General features: G+C 36.0%; 3 protein-coding genes across 7 annotated transcripts in view; 2 read left to right on the top strand and 1 right to left on the bottom strand.

Moving 5' to 3' along the window:
• Positions 1-122: 122 nt before the first annotated feature.
• LOC144447071 (ras-related protein Rab-4B) lies at positions 123-8,173 on the top strand. Its single transcript, XM_078136970.1, has 7 exons — positions 123-288; positions 2,859-2,939; positions 3,782-3,896; positions 4,464-4,526; positions 4,987-5,141; positions 5,702-5,797; positions 5,903-8,173. Exons 1-7 carry the CDS (start codon positions 273-275, stop codon positions 6,007-6,009), a joined length of 633 nt encoding a protein of 210 aa, XP_077993096.1. The 5' UTR covers positions 123-272; the 3' UTR covers positions 6,010-8,173.
• Positions 8,174-11,130: 2,957 nt separating this feature from the next.
• LOC144452098 (centriole, cilia and spindle-associated protein-like) lies at positions 11,131-19,370 on the bottom strand. Of its 2 annotated transcripts, none has more exons than XM_078143113.1 (4): positions 19,240-19,370; positions 16,856-17,232; positions 15,375-15,586; positions 11,131-15,091 (listed from the first exon to the last, which is right to left on the bottom strand). In XM_078143113.1, exons 2-4 carry the CDS (start codon positions 17,220-17,222, stop codon positions 14,888-14,890), a joined length of 783 nt encoding a protein of 260 aa, XP_077999239.1. In that variant the 5' UTR covers positions 17,223-17,232; positions 19,240-19,370; the 3' UTR covers positions 11,131-14,887. The 2 variants fall into 2 exon arrangements, with proteins under 2 accessions (XP_077999239.1, XP_077999247.1); XM_078143121.1 differs by lacking the exon at positions 19,240-19,370 and adding an exon at positions 19,057-19,184.
• Positions 17,076-22,638, top strand: part of LOC144452066 (RNA-binding protein Nova-1-like) — a 38,822-nt gene continuing 33,259 nt past the window's right edge. For 2 of the 4 annotated variants that reach the window (XM_078143089.1, XM_078143080.1), the window contains exons 1-3: positions 17,076-17,273; positions 18,492-18,632; positions 19,905-20,086. In XM_078143089.1, the coding sequence (XP_077999215.1) occupies positions 18,574-18,632; positions 19,905-20,086 (241 nt within the window). In that variant the 5' untranslated portion in view covers positions 17,076-17,273; positions 18,492-18,573. Of the gene's footprint in view, positions 17,274-18,491; positions 18,633-19,564; positions 20,087-22,638 lie in introns of all 4 variants that reach the window. The other 2 variants (XM_078143097.1, XM_078143103.1) reach the window with 2 other exon arrangements.

Below are 22,638 nucleotides of genomic sequence, written 5' to 3'. Positions count from 1 at the left end.
TTCTAAAAATAACTAGTATGGTGACGTCATTGACTTCGAACACAGCACCCGGAAGTATATGACTTCGTCCCAGGAATCCATCAAAAGTGGTACAGAACAAATCAGTTATTGATTTGAAACCACTGAAAATGAAATAAACATGTGTATAAACTGGTTATCAGACGAGGAGAGAAGGTTGTAACCCGGAAATGTGATAGGGCCTCCAGTCACGTGACTGGAACCGCCATCTTGATTTTCTATGGATTCGTAATCGAAAGCAAAATCGTAAGAAAATGTCGGAGAGCTACGGTAGGTGATTTTGTAGGTGAAATTCAAATGAGGCATATGGATATTTTATCAATCACCCCTTCAATCGATTCAAATTTTACCAGAGAAGGGCGAAGATGAACGTACACATTGTAACTGAACGTTGTCACCATCTTCTCACTCGCGATTCCCAATGGAAAGTGTGTTGTTTAAAATGTTATTGTAATGAGCTTTGAAACGTCGGTAACGTTATGTTGAATCACGTAGCCAACGCTGACTGTGAATATTATTATGTGAGATTTGATAGAATGGAATGGCATTTCAAAAGAGAAATCGCGTACGAACGCATTTATATATAGTTATGGTGTTTCGCGTTGATGATATGCACCCCCCCTCCCCCCGTCATCACCATCATCATCATCACCACCACCACCACCACCACCATAATAATAATGAATTAATGCCTATAATTCTAAGACTTCGCTTATAGCAAGTTATACTATATTCTCCCCCGCAGTTCATGCGAACAGTCATTATTTGCACAGGGTGTACATGTACACCAATACTTAACATCAACAGAAATTTGGGAGATTATTAAAACCCAGGGTGTTAACCAATATTCCATACAACTTTCCATTTCAGCTTAGTTACACATAACATATTTTGATTTTAGTAATCCTCCTTTGGAATTGATTCTGTAAATATGTTTATATGATATGTTTTAACTTGTGGTATTTGTCAAGTTGTGCAAGAAGTGGTGGCCTAGAAATGTAATAAAATGTATGCTATTAGTATTACTGTTCATTCAGTTTGAGTTATTAGTATTGGATTTTGTATGCTTAAACAAGTCACTTGCAATTGATGCAGACAATGTTATTCCAAGTTGGGTTTTGTGGCATGTCAAGTTCTTCTCCTCACTTTAATTGTTGTCTGTTATGTTTTATACAGAAGAAATTCATTATTTAATGTCATATTGATTGGCAAGCATAAAATGTTGTGTGTGTGTGTGTGTGTGTGTGTGTGTGTGTGTGTGTGTGTGTGTGTGTCATCTATACATGGTTTTTTTTTAAATTGTTACATCAGGATATTGTTACAGTTTCAACTCTTGTAGATATTACCTACTTTCCACCTTATTAAAAAAATGTGAATTTCTTGTCAATAGCCTCACAAAATGTTAATAAATGAAAAGAAGGGACTGATGTAGACTCACCTCAGGACTGGTATAGGAATGCTCAGAATGAGTACAAATGTAGGATTTAGATTATGACATGGTGCAGAGAGTATATTCTGTATGGTACTGTGTCAGGGCTCCCTCACCTATCAGCTTACCCCTCCCTCTCAGAAGTGAAAGCTGATGAGAGTGAAATGGTACTAAGTACCTTACAGTCTATATAGAGAGTGGTGACAGCAGGAAAAAACATTGAAGACTGCAACACTGATTTGCAAGTATTGTAATATTTATAGCCAAGTTTAATAGCTTAGTGACAATAAAATGATAATAAAATAATTACATGGTTACACAAAAATGGAAGTACACTTGCCAGGTAATAATCAGAACAAACTGACTACAACTTCAGCTGACATAGCGGTGTTTTTGAATAAAGAAGCTTCAGAAATATAAACAACAAACAAGAACTGTATAGCTTGAGGACAGTAATAAACATGTACATTAATGTCACCAAATTTTGAATGATTAAGTGAAGAACTATTACATACATCAGGAGAACAAATGGTTGCCATGGCAACTTGTGAAAACTATTATCCATGTCCTCAGGAATGAATTTCAGACACCACTTAATAGACGAGTTCATTTGACTTACAGAATTTGTAACACTAGATTATATGAATTTTGTATTTCACTGTCATAAAAGACAGTAGGGAATTCTTGATAGTGACATTCATTTGAGCAGAACTTTTGGTGGATATCTTTGATATTGTAGGTTTGAAGATATAATCATGGTATAGAAATGATTCAATCAGACAATTCAATAAAAAACATTCATTGAAAATTCAAAATTAATCTTGCAAGTTATTATCCATATGCAAACATACAATTGATATAATTTAAACAAATAATTAGCCATGCATAAATTAAAATTAAGCTACATGTAACTGATCTAGTCACCTGTTATTACATTAAGAATTACTTGAAGCATATTGACAGCTGTGTAAACCTTAAAGTTGACAGGTTTGTACTTCAGTGTGAGAGGATAATGATGCTGTCACTATCCCTCATAGGTTGTGGCAAGACTAGCTAAGTGTCATCAGTTCCAGTAAAAGAACAAAATTCCAGTCCACTTTACTTGTCATAATGGGTATCAAGTTCTCTTGTTAATTAAATATGAACCAAATTACATTAAACGATCTACAATATAACTTGCCTAAGTACCATAATGACTTTACTGTATAGGAGTCAAATTGTGAATACTGGTGAGAAAAAAAAAAAGAGAAGATTTATCACTAAGATAGTGAAGTAGCTGTGAATTGACATGCTTTACTATGATTTTACATTGAAACTTCCTGCATTGACATTTAATAGTTACTATCACTGTGTACACACTCAACAACATCCTTTTCTAATTAGTGTGCCATGTGTTGATATCAAATTACAGATTTCCTCTTCAAGTTTCTGGTTATTGGCAGTGCTGGTACTGGGAAGTCATGCATATTACATCAATTCATTGAAAATAAGTGTAAGTCCTAATATAAAATGTTCTGTGGCTTAGCTGTTACAGTATTGTGATGGTGTGTAGGTGTGTATGGTGTGTATGTACATGTTTATGATACAATAATTCTACCTGTATATCAGTTATGATACATTATGAGTCATGTTCACATTTGTGCTCACTTTGTAGTTTGGGTTTTTTTGTTGCGACATCTAGAAAGAAAATTTCAAATTATTTTGTAAGCATGTAGTGTGATGCATATTATTTGAACTAACTGGTCATTTTTTGAGTCTAGACAATTTTTATGAAATTTGAATTTTATTTTTTTTGCTGTACATTGTACACTAGATTAATGTAACAATGACTATATCATTGCGATATTGTGCAACTATGTAGATGGCATTGTTTTGTGTTGGAGTAACCATAATTCATTTCAGGCAGTTGTGTCATATTCTACCCAGTTGTGTAAACAGTGCAATTATAGGGTCACATCCTGCCATACCTACATGTAAGTCATCCAAGCAGATTTGTTTTATGGCAAGGCAGGTGTTATGTGGTTGTACACTCTGCCCTGCTTAAAATATCGTCTAAACCCCCTCTGATTGGTTGGCTAAACCCTTTAGAGGTTGAAATGTGATTAATAATACCAATCAATAGCATTGATACTAATAGAAAAAAAAAGCTGTATAACCCAGAAAGGAAATATGAATAACAAATTAATGGATGAATAAATGGAATGAATAGATTTTCTCAGGGCCAAATTTGTAATCAATATATGAGTGTTTTATTTGAATAATTATTAGTGTTGTAATGAGTATAGAATTAAGATTGTGTCATTACCTAACAATTAATGTGACATATCTCAACAGTCAAACAAGAATCCAATCACACAATAGGAGTTGAGTTTGGTTCCAAAGTTGTCAATGTTGGTGGAAAATCAGTGAAATTACAGATTTGGGATACAGCAGGACAAGAAAGGTTTAGGTAAGTATTTCTGTGTGTAACTTGGCTCTATTATAGTTGTATTTATTTATTTATTTATTTATTTATTTATTTATTTATTTATTTATTTATTTATTTATTTATTTATTTATTTACTTATTTATTTATTTATTTATTTATTTATTTATTTATTTACTTATTTATTTATTTATTTATTTATTAGTATTGTGTAGCTGTCTGTGGAAAAACTGAAATCTTTCTATGTTTAAGAATTTTGATCAGAGTTATTACTGAGGATGATTTTGTACAAAAATTGAATTGTTAAAAGGAAAAATCCAGTCAGCCTTATTTCTGTCTTTCATACACTTGTATTGATTAAATGCTATCAACATACATATGATTTGGGATGATAAAATAGCACCTCAGGTAACTTATTCAACTTTGAATCTTGAAAAGGAGTCCTACTACACTTGCACATGTTCAGATTTCCTACAAAGTTTTATGGGAAAACCTCTTTTGAAGACTTTGTTGTTATATGTATGTCTAGACAAATACAAAGACTGGTGTGGAAATGATCATTTGTTTATTTTTCTGTGTATGTTCTTTTAGGTCTGTTACAAGGAGTTATTATAGGGGAGCAGCTGGAGCATTACTTGTATATGACATAACAAGGTAAGTTGAACTTAACTATACTGCTAAATGTCAGACGCAAGTATTTGCTTCAGCAGGATACCTTTCTGGTAATTGATGAACATGACACAATCAGTAACTGAGATCCAACGTTCAGGTAAAGAAAAAATATGTGATGTACTGAACTTGTCTCTCCATACAGGTGATATGTATGTATGCCTTTAGGTGGATAACAAACAAGACAAAAACTGAAAATGCTGCTCTTGTAAAATAAGTTACTACACCCTTATATTATGAATGAAAACGATAATAACACACATGTTGTGAATCTCGCCATACATGTGTGAAGCTCATAGAAATAGCCAGGAGATTGATAACATACTTTTAGCACACTTCCAGTTAAAGTTATTCCTGTTCCTATAGGCATCACCACACATGGTGAAATTTCTACAGGTGTACTTGGTATCTATCATTTGACATTGTTGTATTGATTTCATTTCAGTCGAGAAACATACAATGCACTGACCAACTGGCTGACAGATGCTAGGACACTTGCAAGTCCTAATATTGTCATTATATTATGTGGAAATAAGAAAGATTTGGACGCAGACAGAGAAGTTACATTCTTAGAGGCAAGCCGATTTGCACAGGAAAATGGTAGGTGTTAGTTGTATCAATGGTGTATATCAGCTATATCAGAGTTTTGTTTTGTTTCTGGTTAAATTTACAAACTCTTAAAGGGGAAATAAAAGCATTTTCGTAAACTGGATTCTGAAGAGCCATTTCATGATTTTACATCACCTCCAATTATTTGCGATTTCAGAGAAACATTGTTGAACTTGGGCATTTATATAGAGTATCTTTGCTATGGGCTATTGCATCATGGGAGAGGCCAGAAATACATTTTCCAATGGTTGAACACTGAATATTCATGACAGCTGTTTCACACTGAAGTGTTTAGCACTTTTACTCGTGTAAAGTGACTGGGAACGCGTGTATATGTCATCTACTTACCACCCTCAGCTCAAAACACTGTTAGTAGAATAGACAATTATATGTATTAACGTATATACCATATTCCAATACTAACATGTCTCTTTATCTCGTTATCATAAATGCTTTTCCTTGGGTTAACATATGCACTTCATTCCTATCATAACATGTCTGTTCATCAAGTTATCATATCTGATGAGAGATTTTGATATGTTATTTTTCAGAAATGATGTTTTTGGAGACCAGCGCCCTCACAGGCGAAAATGTTGAAGAGGCTTTCTTAAAATGTGCAAGATCAATTCTCAATAAAATAGAATCAGGTAAGTGTGTATGTAACAAGAAATATCAGCTAAAAATACAACCTCATGCTACAGTGTAAGAAGGTTATGACAGAAGGGGCTAAATGCTATCTACTTTCTTTACAGGAGAACTTGACCCTGAGAGGATGGGATCTGGAATTCAATATGGTGATTCATCACTACGCAGGCTTGCTCGGACACCTGCCAAGACCAGAGAACAGTGTAACTGTTGAGAACTATCAAATCAAAATTCTTATCTACAAAGTCCGAACTTTTTTCTGCCGTGTTCGTTAGTAACATGCTGATTTACATGGACATTACCAAAAAACACGAAAAACATGAATGAGGATACAGAAAGTATTTTTGTTCTTTAGGATTTCCTTTCTCAAGTATTCGAGAAAGGTAAAACATATTTAATGTATTTTACAGATTGTTTTAGTTAAAACAAGGGCAGTAGTGAACATGTACATGTTAACATTATTATGTCATGGATATCTGCTATTAAGGACTTGCATGGTTTTGTCACCATTGCTGTGAAAAGTGTATGTTATACATGTTGTACATGTCATTTCAGACTCGTAGATAGTCCAGTTACTTTTTGGTGATGACTGAATGAATCCTACTTGTACAGAGTTTGTGTAGTGGTGCAAATGTGCCTTGTTCAAAATACATACTATGTAAATTACACAACTCTGTGGTACTTGTATATGCTTCAAATGTAGACATTGTACTATTTTTTTTTTTAAATTTTATTTTCAAGTACAGTTTGTAGATGCTGGCAAATTCTTTACAGTTGCACTTTTTTTCAGAGCCACACAGTACAGGAATGGTATTGTACTGTGTGAATATTTCCACTTGAGGTATTTGTAGTCCTAATACAAATTGTAATATGTACAGTAATATGAAAGAATTTTTTGGTCTGTCAGTTTTGGATGAAAAAAAATATGCCTCCAAAGTTGCCTCAATGTATTTATTTACTAAATACATATATATCCAAGGTATAACAGTTACAAGACAATTTGATTGCTGTAGTTTGGGTTAAAAGAATGCAAGTCAAAGGTGGCCTATTTCAGATTGCATTTATGAAGTTGTTCTAGCAAAGACTGCGTGTAAATAGTTCACGTCATCTACCATTTCTTCATTCAGATCAAATGATTGGTTACCATGGGAATATGGTAAAACTGGTGATACCCATCATCAGATCAGGGGCAGAGTTTAGCATTACATTAGATCACTATATCAGTTTCTATAGCTATAGCGTTAAGGTTTTAGCATTTAGTCATGGAAGTGTAAACAACAGCTGTAAGACAATCACTAAAAAAGTTTAACAGGATTGTAGTCTAACATATTTTATATCATCATTGCAAAGTATGAAGAGTTGAAGTCTTAGACGTGTATTCCAACTTATATTCATAATTGGGGAAACATTCCAAATTTGGCTGAAGGCTGATTTTTGTGAAAACATATTCTGGGATTTTTGTTTAGATAAAGGACCTCTTAGAAGGTATCAATATTTCTAAAAAATCTGATAACCTGTAATTTTCACACCCCATCTCATTCCCCAAGCTGTAATATTTGAATCGCAGAGCAGTCCAGCTTTGCACTTCAAAATGTCAGTTTTTCCTGAGCTCTTTACAGACATACAAACCATTCATCTGCAATTAAGTGTAATGCCTGTATCATTCAAATCTTGCACAAAAGATAAACTATTAAAGTGTGCATGTGTAGAATTTACGTTATTTTGCAACTTGACTAAATGCAGCTGTTTTGTTTTGAAATCATTTTGTATAATGTATGAAAAAGTATGCAACATGGATACTCTATTGTCAGGGTGTAATTTTTCGTGAAAATATGCATGTTTACATTCTCCCAGGCCTTGACCTTTGAGGTCAAATGTCCAAACCATGCACAACACAGATGCTACATGTATATAACAATAATGTACTGGGTATGACTTCTTTATGTTAAACATGAATCAAGCATGGCAGGCTATGGGTACATAACATGTACAAAAAAGAATTCTACCAAAATACCCCATAGAGTGCGTCATCTTCAAAGACTTGTCATTTGCTGTACCAAGAAGAACAATTATTATTATATTCTCTGATTGAAATGAGACATTATAAAAAGAAGTTTTACTGTGTTTTATATAGTCAGTTTATCACAAAGTCACCCACCCTTTGAATTAGTTCAAACTGATATATAGTATAGTGTTTTTACATGTCTTATGTTATATATTCATTCATTTATTGCCAATTTGATAGTCAATATGTACATGTCAATGAATGACCACATAAGACAAAAGGAGAAACAAAATGGCAATTTGGAGTCCAAAATATTGCAAATAGCATACCTGTACAAGGGATGTTAAGGGGGCTGAGGGCATAGCATACCTGTAGGAGGGATGTTGGGGGGGGGGGGGGGCTGAGGGCATAGCATACCTGTAGGAGGGATGTTAGGGGGCTGAGGGCATAGCATACCTATAAATGATGTGTGTGTGGGGGGGGGGGGGCTGAGGGCATAGCATACCTGTTTGAGGGATGTTAAGGGGGCTGAGGGCATAGCATACCTCTATGAGGGATGTTTGGGGGGGGGGGCCTGAGGGCATAGCATACCTGTATGAGGGATGTCAGGGGGCTGAGGGCATAGCATACCTTTAGGAGGGATGTTAGGGGGGGGCTGAGGGCATAGCATACCTGTAGGAGGGATGTTGGGGGGGGGGGGGGCTGAGGCCATAGCATACTTGTAGGAGGGATGTTAGGAGGGCTGAGGGCATAGCATACCTGTATGAGGGATGTTATTTTACATATAGCAATTTGTTATTTTATTTTGCCAAGTACTAGTTTAAAATTAAATATTTAGTGCCACAAAACACTTCATATTGTGTCAAAACCAACATGGATTACTTTGTTAAATTAATGCTACATTCTCCTAGACCATATCTACTTTCTCCTAGACATCTATCTCTTACCCACAAATGAAAATTTCATCACAAACCAACATTTTCATTTCCCTGTTGTGAATTCACTATCTTGTTTTCATAGATGTAAGAACAGGTCTGTACAGTATTATGATAGCAGTGTGTGTTTGATGGAAGAGTGATTATAAACTGTACCCTTCTAGTCCTTGTACATACCAATGTATATTGTATGAAGTCAGTGAATATTGAACACACTGGCTGTGAATGTGTGAAAAGGAAAAAAATATCAAATTAACAATTGTCAAGTGCAATATTTATCTCATGAGACAACGTGTATGAAGTAGTAGTATTGTTCAAACTGAGTGATTCTTCTCATCATAAACTTTGTGTATGCTATCCTGAAGAAACAAGTACATGGCCCTCGGATTTCTTTCTCATTTTTTTTCTTTTAACTTTGTTTTGATAAAGATTAAATCTAGTTCAAAATAGTTGCTAAGTCTTTAATTACCTGTTGAACCAACTAGAGACTTTGTGACTTTCTGCTTTGAATCACAGTCTGTGAATGAATGATTGACAGTATGTTTATGTCAGTCTCTCTTTAGTACTGTCAGTCAAATACAAATACTTATACAGAATGACTGTTCTTTCTTTCTCTTGGAATTTCTGTCGCCAAGTCACTTTATTGTAATATAAAGCTATAATGGAATCTACTATGTATACACTGATGTATTTTGGGATGTTTTATATAGTCTCCTGATATTTTGTCTTTACTACTTCATATCTCCGTGTTTGTAGCATTTGTTCATTTTTTTGTGAGAAATTAAAGAATACAGTCATGTCATTAAATTGTGTTTTGCCTTTTGTTACTATGTAACCAGCGGTCCACCATAAATGTAAACAAGTGAAACAATAAGACATGCCAGAGAGGGCAGTATTACAACTTATTGCATGCTGTATGTTTTAATACCACAGTGAGATATCCAGGCTCAGGAGGTAGCCGATTTACTGGCTGATCTGTGAATTGGCTGCATCAGTTTGTTGACAATAAATTAGTGAAGCTATCACAGATTCTGCTAGTAGACATGCTTAGCATCATAAAATGTTTGTGATATGTCAGCCCAAGGGAACATAATCAAGAGCAATAGAATTATTTTTAGAGGCTTCAACCAATACAAAATTTCATCACATTGAATACTTGGTTCAGTTAAGTGTTCTTCATCTGTGCCCTCGCAGGTAGCTAGAATACTATTATATGACTAGTGGCCACACACACACGCACGCACGCACGCACGCACGCACGCACACACACACACATACATACATACATACATACATACATACATACACAGACATATCACCATGCCTATAGCACTACTGAACCTCAGTTACAGTTGTGCTAAAAATGTGAGATTCAGATAAGATTTTCTATTACACCCTGCAGGGTTAGATGTTGGAAGGCGGTGATCACGTGCAATAAAACAAATGATACAAAACATGGAAATAGAAGTAAATGAAGACATTTAGCTGCTTTCACCACATCAGATTTTAATCAGATTTAGTTCAAAATGGAGAAATACATACAGCATTGTTATGAAACAACAGGCCTCTTCCCTGAGCTTCTTGATGGCACTGTCCAACTGTACTGTGCCATATTCCATTGCATCAGCCACAGTCCCTCTGTCACAGAGGGACTGTACATCAGCATAAAAATTAGTCTTGCTGCTAGACATTCAGGTTTTGTTCAGATATGATAAGCGAACGAAGTTCACAGTGAGGGCTTGCCCAAACATCTTCACATTCCATTGAGATGACATATGGCTGTGGGTTCGACCACTCTTCTTTTTTGTCTGTGGGTTTGGACCATGTATGCATATATAATATGTTAATATATTCAATAACCAATGACCTCTATAATGCTAATGCTCTATAATACTTATGTCCAATATCAAGTAATGAATAACAAATTACTAACTATTATGTCTTATCAGTTTATGGTAATTGTTAGTTTGATAAGTGTGTAGACATTGTCATTCACACATTTCACTTAAGGCATTGGTGGTTATTTTTACAAGCCCCTCCTTAAGCTGAATATGCATGAAAAAAATAGCTATTGTCCTCTTTGTGCTTGTCACTATGCAGTTCTCTGATTGGCAGTTATTTATATCCCTGAACTGCAGAGATGACTTTTGCTCCATCCTCGATAGTGATGTTCGATCATGTGTCGAATTCATAATTCTATCGGAAGAACATCCAATGTCTAGCAGCTAGACTACATAAAAATGTGCTCTGGCTTGTGAGATTGTGAATATATAGACAATATAACACCATCCATTAACACAGGTGAATATAGAAAATATAACATCCCATTAACACAGGGGTGGGGGTGAATGTAAATATAACATGAATACAGACAATATAACATCATCCCATTAACACAGGTGAATGTAAATGTCATGACTCATAACACACAAGAAACTAATAGACATCAATAATATAAGCAATTGAATTCTTTTTTAATCACTCTGTTAAAAAGTTTAAAAGGTTTATGCACAATACACAACTAGAATCTATTACATTTTGTACATTTCAGTATTCTCTATATATTGTAAACATTCTACTCGCATTCAACTGTCAAGTTCTAGGTAGTTCTAGGAGACCCTCCACTGTCTATGGTTAGACTAAAATCATTGGTATTCTGATGATCTTGCATGTTGCACGGATTATCAGTACCACCAGTGACTTTATGCAGAGATTATCAGTACCACCAGTGACTTTATGCACTGATTATCAGTACCACCAGTGACTGTATGCAGAGATTATCAGTACCACCAGTGACTGTATGCAGAGATTATCAGTACCACCAGTGATGGTATGCACTGATTATCAGTACCACCAGTGACTGTATGCAGAGATTATCAGTACCACCAGTGACTGTATGCAGAGATTATCAGTACCACCAGTGACTATGCAGAGATTATCAGTACCACCACTGACTGTATGCAGAGATTATCAGTACCACCAGTGATTGTATGCAGAGATTATCAGTACCACCAGTGACTGTATGCAGAGATTATCAGTACCACCAGTGACTGTATGCAGAGATTATCAGTACCACCAGTGACTATACACAGATTATCAGTACCACCAGTGACTGTATGCACAGATTATCAGTACCACCAGTGACTGTATGCACAGATTATCAGTACCACCAGTGACTGTATGCACAGATTATCAGTACCACCAGTGACTGTATACACTGATTATCAGTACCACCAGTGACTGTATACACTGATTATCAGTACCACCAGTGACTATACACTGATTATCAGTACCACCAGTGACTGTATGCACAGATTATCAGTACCACCAGTGACTATACACTGATTATCAGTACCACCAGTGACTATACACTGATTATCAGTACCACCAGTGACTATACACTGATTATCAGTACCACCAGTGACTGTATACACTGATTATCAGTACCACCAGTGACTGTATACACTGATTATCAGTACCACCAGTGACTATACACTGATTATCAGTACCACCAGTGACTGTATGCACAGATTATCAGTACCACCAGTGACTGTATACACTGATTATCAGTACCACCAGTGACTGTATACATAGATTATCAGTACCACCAGTGACTGTATACACTGATTATCAGTACCACCAGTGACTGTATACACTGATTATCAGTACCACCTGTGACTGTATGCACAGATTATCAGTACCACCAGTGACTGTATACACTGATTATCAGTACCACCAGTGACTGTATACATAGATTATCAGTACCACCAGTGACTGTATACACTGATTATCAGTACCACCAGTGACTGTATACACTGATTATCAGTACCACCTGTGACTGTATGCACAGATTATCAGTACCACCAGTGACTGTATGCACAGATTATCAGTACCATCATTACATGAATGAAGTACTACAAATAAACTCTCCAGCTTTGCTGGTTTAAAAGCTATTTGTCATAATTTCTTGATGCTTTTTATCAGTTTGCCTGTTAAAACTGCTGGGTTTGCATGTCTGTGATTCTGGATCTGTAACTTCACCAGCTCTTGTCTACTATCCCATGTAACTGTGTGATTAAGTTAACCACACCCCCAAAGCCATTACCAGCATACTTATACATTTAAATTTACGTAATTACATGTACATTTATCACACTTTATGTGTTACATTGGCACCTGTATTCATTGTACTAGCCTGTGTTTATCAACATGTCATGAATTAATTTGAATAATCATAATCAGGCATATGTAATCAGTGCCCACTGTGATGCCCCACCTCAATGTAAAAAGCTTACTGGGCAAGAGTAGATCAAGTGGGATAGTAGTGGGGAGCCAGCAAAGTTATATTTCCAGTGCTGTTGATAGGCTGAAGCACACATCTAATTATGTAGGGGTACTCATTTCAATGAGGTTTCTATGTAATATCGTTTTGAGTTATGCAATAATTATGGATTTTGAGCAACAAAATGGCCACCATTTACCACACATAACTAAGCTACTTTTGAGGATGCTAGACCAAAGGCAAGAGGTGACAACAATCTGGCCTGCATGTCTGCACACAGGTACTGTCATCACCTTTCACATTTATTCAGTAACCTTCCGAAAGCACACACCCAAAGTTTTACTCCAAAACTAGCCAATATTCTTCTCAACTCATACATTATTTGAATATATACCTGGCTCTTTTAGTCTAAGTTTCTCAGTAACAAAACAAGATACATACATGAAAGACTCTTAATAGTCCAGTGCAAGTGTCATTGGAAGCTTTAACTGCTGTATGTTTTTGTGCACATTTTTGTTCTATATATGTACATGGGGGCTAGATCATACCATTTTTCTGTGTTGTTTTTGTTAAACATGAAGAGTTACACACATAATTGTACCATATATATGAATCTATGAAATAAAGCATATGATTTACATATTTGTAACCTTGAAATCTACATGACAGAATGATTAGCTGCATAGCTACCAGGATTTCAACTGAAGACAGATGATATCATGAACAAAAGCAGTGCACTCACCAAAATTTCAGAAGATACTTTTTCCAATTCATTCTCCAAATTTGAACTTCAGTGTATTGATTGTACTTTACAAATAGTTTAAAGTACAGACATACTTAGAGCTCATAGCCTCATATACTTTCAAATACACAGTTCTTGATATAAGCTTTGCTTTCAATTTAGTAACTGTACAAGCCATTCATTCAAGTTAAAGAAATCCAACTTGTCAGTTCTTCTCAAGGATCTTCCATAGTATGGTATGACCTCAGAAATGACAGCTTACACTGCAATTTAATGCTGCTGAAAATAGGGCACAATCCAATACCCTTTCCAGACTAGCAAACATTTAACATCTTTCTATGTCTCCCAAACACAAGTTTCCAATACAGTATCACATGGTAACAAAAAAATACTAACACACAACAATTTGTTGTCACATAATAATTTCAGTTAAAAGTTAAAAGTTAAAAGAAATAAAGTTCCTAATTTTAAAATTTTGATATGATTCCCATTTGTCAACAAACAATATTTCCAAATCACAATAACTATAATTCTAAATATATTTCTTATAATTTGTTACTTCATATAATCATTTATTACTGGCCCTAACTAAAAACTGCGTAGTTTAGGAAACTTGGGGTTCTTGGACATGTTGTAAACATTCACATACACACATCGATTCAAGTCGTTTAGATAAAATACTGAAAGAGCCGAATACTGTTGGGTGGACTTCTTTTAGTCAACAAACTGTGATCATCCCAAAAAACATTGGAAAAATGCTGACGATTTAATTAATGTTGTAAAAGTCCACTGGGATTTAGTCACCTATTCTGTTCACTTTTTTTAATGGATGAATAATTCAGAAAAAATTTGTATTTAGATTAGACATTATACATTTAAAATACCCTGGGTAAGCACACTAGTACAACCATAGAACATACTATAGTACAACTTTGTCATTGGGCAAATGTTGAACACGACTTTGCCAAAGAGGTCAGCAACCATCAATGCTGCCCTCTAGAGTTTGAGTATACTGCATTTCTGTGACATGGTACATGTACGTACATGGAAACTGTTGTCAACATTCAGTTTATTGGGCAATAAACACATTGTCCTTGCAATAGAGACTGGTCTCCATGGTTACTGAAACTAACATCTCTTTGCCTGATCAGCGGAAAACTGTCTTCGATATTCAGTTTGCCATTGTGATGGCTCACTCGTAGCAGCTGCATTGAACAGTGCCCTCTCTCTTTTCCTTCTGTAATTTTCACGTTCCAGGATCTCTTTTTGTCTCACGACATCCAATTCTTGTCTTTTCCTGGCACGTAGAGCTGCTGGGTATATGAACTGGGACTGTAATGCAATAAATGGCAAATCAACATTTAGTCAAGTTGCCACAGGTGGTTTTGGGGAGCAAAATCCCCCATGTGAATGGATTCTAGCCTACATGGTGTCTTGCTATCTCAAGCTATTCAGACACTTACTAAGACTACAACAAGTTTCAGGGCTATGAACAACTAGAGGCTCAATCCAGTATTTACTATCCCATAACATATACATAAATTCAAAGTTATACTTCTCCCATGTGTAAACTAGGGGTTAAAATAGTACCCCTTAGCAAAGTCACCACACTTACATCTGCTACTGCTGCTTTAACATTGTGTGTTCTCTGTGTACCAGTGATCCGTTCTCTGTCTGCCCAGCCAAATGCTAAGAATGGTGGGTGGTGAAGAGGTACTCTTGGCTTTTGCTTCTGGGGTTCTTTTTTTCCTTTCAATATTCCTGTGGTCGGTTTAGCTGATTTAGGCCTGGGTCTTTTGGGTTTAGCCCTTCTTTCCAACTTGAGTTCTGTAGACAAAAAATATCAATTGATTTATCGTTCAGATATCAATGGTTCACTACAGTGTTTCCACTCTTGTCAATTTTACTAGATATGAAATTCTACATTCTGGAAGAAATATATTTATTAATCAAGACTACCAAGAAGATACAACACAAAATTCTGTACATTTATTAATTTTCACATGCAATGTCACCAGTTTGCAATTTCTCTTCTGTTCATTTTCTTCCCTCTAAAATATAAATTCTGGAAAATACTTTGGAAGTATCCACATTCTGTGTATGTGTTTTGGGCTTAGTAAAAGATAAATAAATGGAATACCATGAATACAATACTGCCCAAGTTAATGTTTCTCCAATGTATCTATAGATGCTACAACTGCCAGAGACCCTAGAGTTAGTGGATCTATGGGCATGGTCCTAGAGAATATACACTATATATAGAATCAGGATGTATACTCATACTGTCATAGACCCTATAGTGCAAGGTTATATGGTTAGAACATCTCACAGCACGCTCTATTTACCATGTCTCATAAAATGATTGTGTCCCCATACATCCTATGCATGGTCCAAGTATCTCACAAAACACTTGTTACTTCAGAACACACACACACACACACACACACACACACACACACACACACACACACACACACACACATCCCCATAGACACATACGTTTTACCTCTAGGGTATATGGTATGAGTATGAGCACATTGTAGTTATGAAATCTCACTACACATACTGGAATAAACAAAATTGACTACACACATACTTATGGCACTGACAACTTTCATGACATCAGTACTTATCAAAAGGAACGAACGAGTTCGAATTACATGTGACCTAAAGTTTATACTTTTGTACAAACATTATTTTGTTATTGTGTTAACTATTATTACTCTAGTTAATATATTTATTGTTTGTTTTAGCACCAAACATTTATGGTATATTGCAGAAAATCCAATGAAGAAATGAAGTACAATAAAGATTCTATTATATATATATATCCTATATAATAACCTTGAGTTTTACTTTGAAGTGTATACCAGTTATGATCAGAGTACTTCACAGTACATAGTGAAAATGAATGTGAACTATATATATGTCCATAGTCTGAAAGATATGTTGGGGTGCCACCACCCACCCACACCCCCACCCCCTGGCATTGCTGACCAATGTGTCTTGGAGTTTTAGTATGCCAGTACACTCTCGAGACATACAATCTCACAGCATAATCATATTTATTGTTTACAATACAATTTAATAAAATACCTTGTGGTTGTGGTGGTTGGTTGGAATTATTACTATTGTAATTTGTATGTACTCTGTGATTGTGTTGTTCACCAGCTGCTGATTTGACTTCCTGGTCATTGTATTGTTGTTGATACTGTGCTGGTTTGGAAGGTTCTGCATAAACATCCTGTTTCTGTCTCCTTTGATAAGGAGGTGCTGAACGTGGTCTGGCAGCATCAACTTCCACTTCCTCCTCTTCATCACTTTCCCATTCAAATGGTTGATGATAATGTTCCAAGTGTCTTCTCTGTAGTCGATAATCTACCTTTTCTTTGTAGTGACTGTAGTGTTGGTTCCATTGTGGCCCACTGTACTCTCTGCTGTACTCTGTTCTCTTGAACACCATATTAAAGCTCCTGAAACATCAATGTACAGAATAACATTCAGATTTAGTAAGGTATGTACCAACTATGTCTTGCCTATAAATACCTTGATAAAAGAATATTTATTTGAAACGTCAGATTACATCTATTTATTCGGACTGTCTCACTAGTTCCTTGTACATTTCTTTCTAGAAAATGTTATGTTTATATGCTTCCATTCGCTCATAGACTTGTTCGCCTGTATTGCAGCCTGTGGTTTTATTTCACTGACATGTAGTAAGACAGCGAATCACTGACAGCGATTTAGACAGACTACAGACTTGTCTGCCAGCTTACTGGCTTGACAGCTAGTATATTTTGGCAAAAAAATATTTTTAAGCCAAGTCTCAGGGCTACATTTCAGTTTGCTGAAAGAAAATGACAAAACCTAATCTGCTAAAGCCTGGCTATCTGAATTGGTGTATTAATTTATGAAACTGCATTGCCAGTTTTACAAAACAGAAGTATGCCAAATCTAAGTCAATACCTGTAGACTACAAGTCAATACCTGTAGACTAAAACCTGGGTAACTGGTTGTAAATAGTAAATTTATATACTGCCTGTGGATGCTTATACATTTATACTACACACACACACACACACACACACACACACACACACATACATACATACATACATACATACATACATACATAAGCTTGCTGATTTGTGAATCTAAAAAATGTTATGTGTACTGATTAAAATGTTAGTACTAGTTCCTTATGTTTTTTGTACAGTACCGTCTTTAGAAAAAATGAAAGATAATGATCATTATTCTTATCTGTAATCTCAGTCTGATCTACTATCTAATAATCTACATGCTTTCAACAATAAACCAGCTGTTAACTAATTACCTTATTTATAAATCATGCAGCAAAGTGGTGTCCTAATCCTCAAACTTTATTTGTACATCAACTGTGGTAAAGTGGCCATATGGATGAGGATTGGGTATTTATTTTGGATTTTTAATCTATAAAACTATTTTACCTTGGCTTTCTACTTGAAAAATAAATAGTTTCAACATGCCAAGTCCTTGTTTCTAATGCAATAAATTACAAAACAACGGCTAATGTACATGTTTGTACCTTTTTGAGACTTGTAAGTTGTACTATGTTGTTTCATATCGATTTTTCAAGTAGGAAACCATGATAAATTAAAAATAGATACCCAATCCTCATCCACATGAACACTTTAAAACGATGATCTGAATTGGAACTTATTTTTTGTTTTTGATTTTGATTTATAAAACTCAGCCTCGGTATTTTCAAATATAGTCCAATTCCTGACGACCGTATTCCAATATTTCAACATTTGTTTAAGTTTGGAATTTTCCTGATGATTTGTGGAGTGTGTGTGTTTATGGCTTTACTTGTATACACAGCTTCAGGAAACAGGTGAGTGTCACCGCACTGTAATACACGTTTGCTCAAGTCAAAATATACAGTTACCATAGCAATGATACCAGTCGTGACGGACGAGTGGGTCATAAGCGAGGTTTATATTACCACGGGTATTTTCTTTCGCTGCAGACATAGGTCCTACGCTGGCTACATATCGCATACAACTAATCTGTCCTGGAAAGGTGGGGGAGACACAATTAAGCAAAGTTCCAAGTTCTATACCGTTACGATTACATATTATATGTAAGTTGTAACTCCTTTTTAAAACTACACAGATAAACTGATAACATTTTTGGTATAAGTGTTCGAGGGACGTCTCTTAATTCTACATATATAGCAAAATGCATACACGGACTGAAATAAAAATTACACGTCAAATTAGCACAACGTGCATGCTCGTGATTGTCACTTTCCTTACTTGTCTGTGTCACTATGCAACGTATTGGGTAACGTACAGAGGGGACGCGGCGTTGTTGACAGTGACACGATGACAGTGTATACACAATGTATGTAGTGGCCGTCTATCCCAAATCATCATAACTTCAAGCTACGTCACATTTGAAACACATGTATTAGACTGGTCAACAAATACCATTCCCACCTGTTTTGTCTACGTGTGGCTTCTAAATAAATATAAACCTCTGGCCATGGACGCAATCTTTGCGTCAGTCAGGAAGTAAAACACCTTTCACACGTGACCACGCCAGCCTCTTTCCCATGTTTATTTACTTTCCCATGCATGTGATTACTTTCCTCCAATTATTGACCCTTCATGGACGCGTAAGTATACGGGAAGACTAGTTTTTTTCAGAGCTAGTATACATATTTATTTAATAAGAAGTTGTGCATTTTACCATGATATAGCAAGATCAAAATTTTATATTAAAAATTTCCTCATTAAAATATCATTTGTGGCTTGTTTACAGTGGTGCAGGGTCCCGGTGCTTGGTACAGAATACAACGTGTACACACTGTGTACGCAGCATGGGCCATCTATCTCAGTGATCTTCGCAGCTTGTCATCACGTGACACATCACCGTACAATTGTATTTATTGTGTAACCTTCCGCCTTTCAATTCACGCACAGTGAATGAAAGTAAGTTATTGTCAGCGCTCCGGCATAGAAAACTGTTCCACTCAATCGATGTGCATAGCTTATCTGCGTTTCTGGCTAACACGTTGGGTTATTGGCGGTGCATGAAAGGGGCGCAAGTCATTGACTGTCGTGGACTTATTGTTGTCACTGGTTTGTGTTCATGTGCATAGGCTCACAAGTCCGTGTGGTGCTCTGGTGGTCGACACTCGAAACCTTCTCAAGATGGCGACAGAGTTCGCTTCGAAGCAGCACAGCGTAGAAATTGGAGTGGACTGTGACGGTACAGACTCACGGAAAAGACCGCTCGAAGGCGATGTGGAGGCCGGAATGTCTAAACGAACAAATATTGGAGGTAAGATTTCGTGTTCCCTTCTCGTTGGGATGATACACTAAATTGAAAATGTGACGGTGTGGTTAAAGCCTGGCACGGAAGTGAAAATCAAAAGAGGGGTGGAGATCGTGCTTGGTCATTGCATACACGATCTAATGACGAAACTATCGATAGTTACTCAAGGAAGCTGAAATCTAATACAAGCTTTGAATTTTCTACACCAAATAACTGAAAATGCTACATTCTGTAGAGTGAAATTGTATACATTATAGAATATTAGAATAACTGTTTTTGATACGATCAGCCGAAGACATCAATCCATCAAACGTACGAAAATCACTCAGCAACCGAGCTTGTTCTTTTTTCAACCATCCACAACGTCTCAAGCATGGGCGGATTTTATATATGGCCTTTTGGCAAAATACCTTTTTGCTTAAACATAACGTTTTACGTAACGTCTGCAAACATTACGCATTGGAAAACATGAAACTACACGTTTCTATGTGCAACGATATTACTACAATGTGCTAATCGATCCGTCAAAAGGAAGAATATATTGGTTGGGGTGAACATTCAACTTGGCACTCATGACCAAGGGAAAAATAAGGAAGGAGGCGAAGCGAAACTGAAATTGTTAAAACCAACGCGGTGAATATGCGCAACATGTTAGTCTTTCTATTAGTAATTGCTATTCGATACCCCTAATTAGTCGATCGATGGATGGCTGAATGTGATGAAAATAATTATCCATATTGTGATAATGAATTATTTGCCAACAGCGGGTGTTGGTAAGATCGATGGTGTAATCATGGTCACGAACAGCAATTTTCCTTGCCCAGGCAACCAAACGACCGCGTGCCCAATGGAATGAGCAGAATAAACATGCCATACAATGAATAGTCATAAAGTCAATCAGTCACAGGTCACAGGTGAGACACTCAATATAGTGTCTTTTTTTTGTTGTCGACATGGTTATCCATGTAATAAATGTTGAAAAGGCCAACTACATGAATAAGGGCAACTGACTAAACATATTCCTTTAAATTTTACAAAATGGCTACAGCCTACAGGATGTAACACATTTGCACAGTATTTGCATAATTTTTGCTAGTAATACTTATTTTAATTTGCATTGCCCCCACTGAGAGAGTGTGGTAAATTATACTAGATGACATGGCTCCCAGCAAAGAGATAAGTTATGCATTCCAGTCTGTTTTTATGAGCTGAGAGTTGCAAACCTGCTGGGAAAAGTAGCTAATTTATCATTTGCCTATTTGAGTAAATTGCACCAGTACCACATTTGCAAACTGCTTTATGAGCGCTCCTAAAAGGTTAAAGATTTACCAGTCACTATTAAAAATAAGCAAATGAATAACTAAGCAAACAGTTGGTGCCTTGCACAGGATAAATTAGTGTTTGCGTTGCTCCAAGAGCTGTGATTATTCATTGTTGTAAATTATCTTTTTGGGACAGATGGCAAATATTGCACTATTCACTTTATGGATAAGAAATAAGTCATATCATGGAATTTATTAGTGCACAACTTGCCACAAGTGTACCTTGAGTTCTGTTTGATCCAACAATATTCAGAATGAAAATTTGAACCAAAACAGCACATTAAAAGTGTGACCAAAGGTCACAATTTGAGCTGATAGTTAAGGATATGCCAGCAAGTGTACTGGTGGTCTGGTCAATATTTCACCAGTATGTATACAACAGCAGTGGAATGTGTTTGGTGAGAATTGATGCAGCTGATAGGCTTGGCTATTCAATAAACATTGTGTCTAGTTACTACTAGTCTCTACATGTAAGAAGAGATTACCAGAAGGTTAGGTACTCCCTGAGGAAAGCTGTTCTTATGGCAAGCCACTCATGAATGTAAACATTCGATCAAAAAATTCTTAGATTTAGACACAAGTTACAACCTACATATTTTTGAAGTGTTGTACAGATTTGAGCTAGAACTGTTTGTGTTACATGCTTGAATAAGATAACTATGTCATTTGCTGTTAGGCCATTCATGTTTTGAAACTTATACAGGACAGCCTGCTGAGTGACTGAAATTGACCCTAGCTAAGGCTTCTATTGATGTCCCATCATTTTGTACATGCAAAATGAAATTACCCCACCTCTAAAAATCCCCCTAATGCTATAACGCAGCATTGCTGGAAGTAAATGTCACAGCTTTCTAATGTTTTTGCAGAATAGAATTGTTCAATAACACATCACTAATGGATTCCTCCCATTGGATTTTTATCAGCTAATAGTTTCTAATATCTAGATGACTTGATTATGTCTGTCTGTACTTTATCAGCATGGTCCACAAATAGGACCACTAACAGTATTTCAAGGGTATCATATTGCAGTCTACCATATAGCATTTAGCCTGACTAATATTTTTTGCTCCATCTGTCCTGAAATGACGCCAGTGATGTTTTGATAATAGCATAAATTTGGTAAAACAAATGATACATTATGTTTGATATGTAGTCAAGGACTTGCTGCCAACCACAGGACAGCATTGGTACATTATTACATATCATATTCTAAACCACTGTACTCTGTGTTAATTA

The sequence above is a fragment of the Glandiceps talaboti genome, chromosome 2 (genome assembly GCF_964340395.1).
Source record: "Glandiceps talaboti chromosome 2, keGlaTala1.1, whole genome shotgun sequence".
In the NCBI taxonomy this organism is placed as follows: Eukaryota; Metazoa; Hemichordata; class Enteropneusta; family Spengelidae; genus Glandiceps; species Glandiceps talaboti.
The sequence above is the reverse complement of the archived record's forward strand: the minus strand, read 5'-3'. Positions and strand labels throughout refer to the sequence as shown.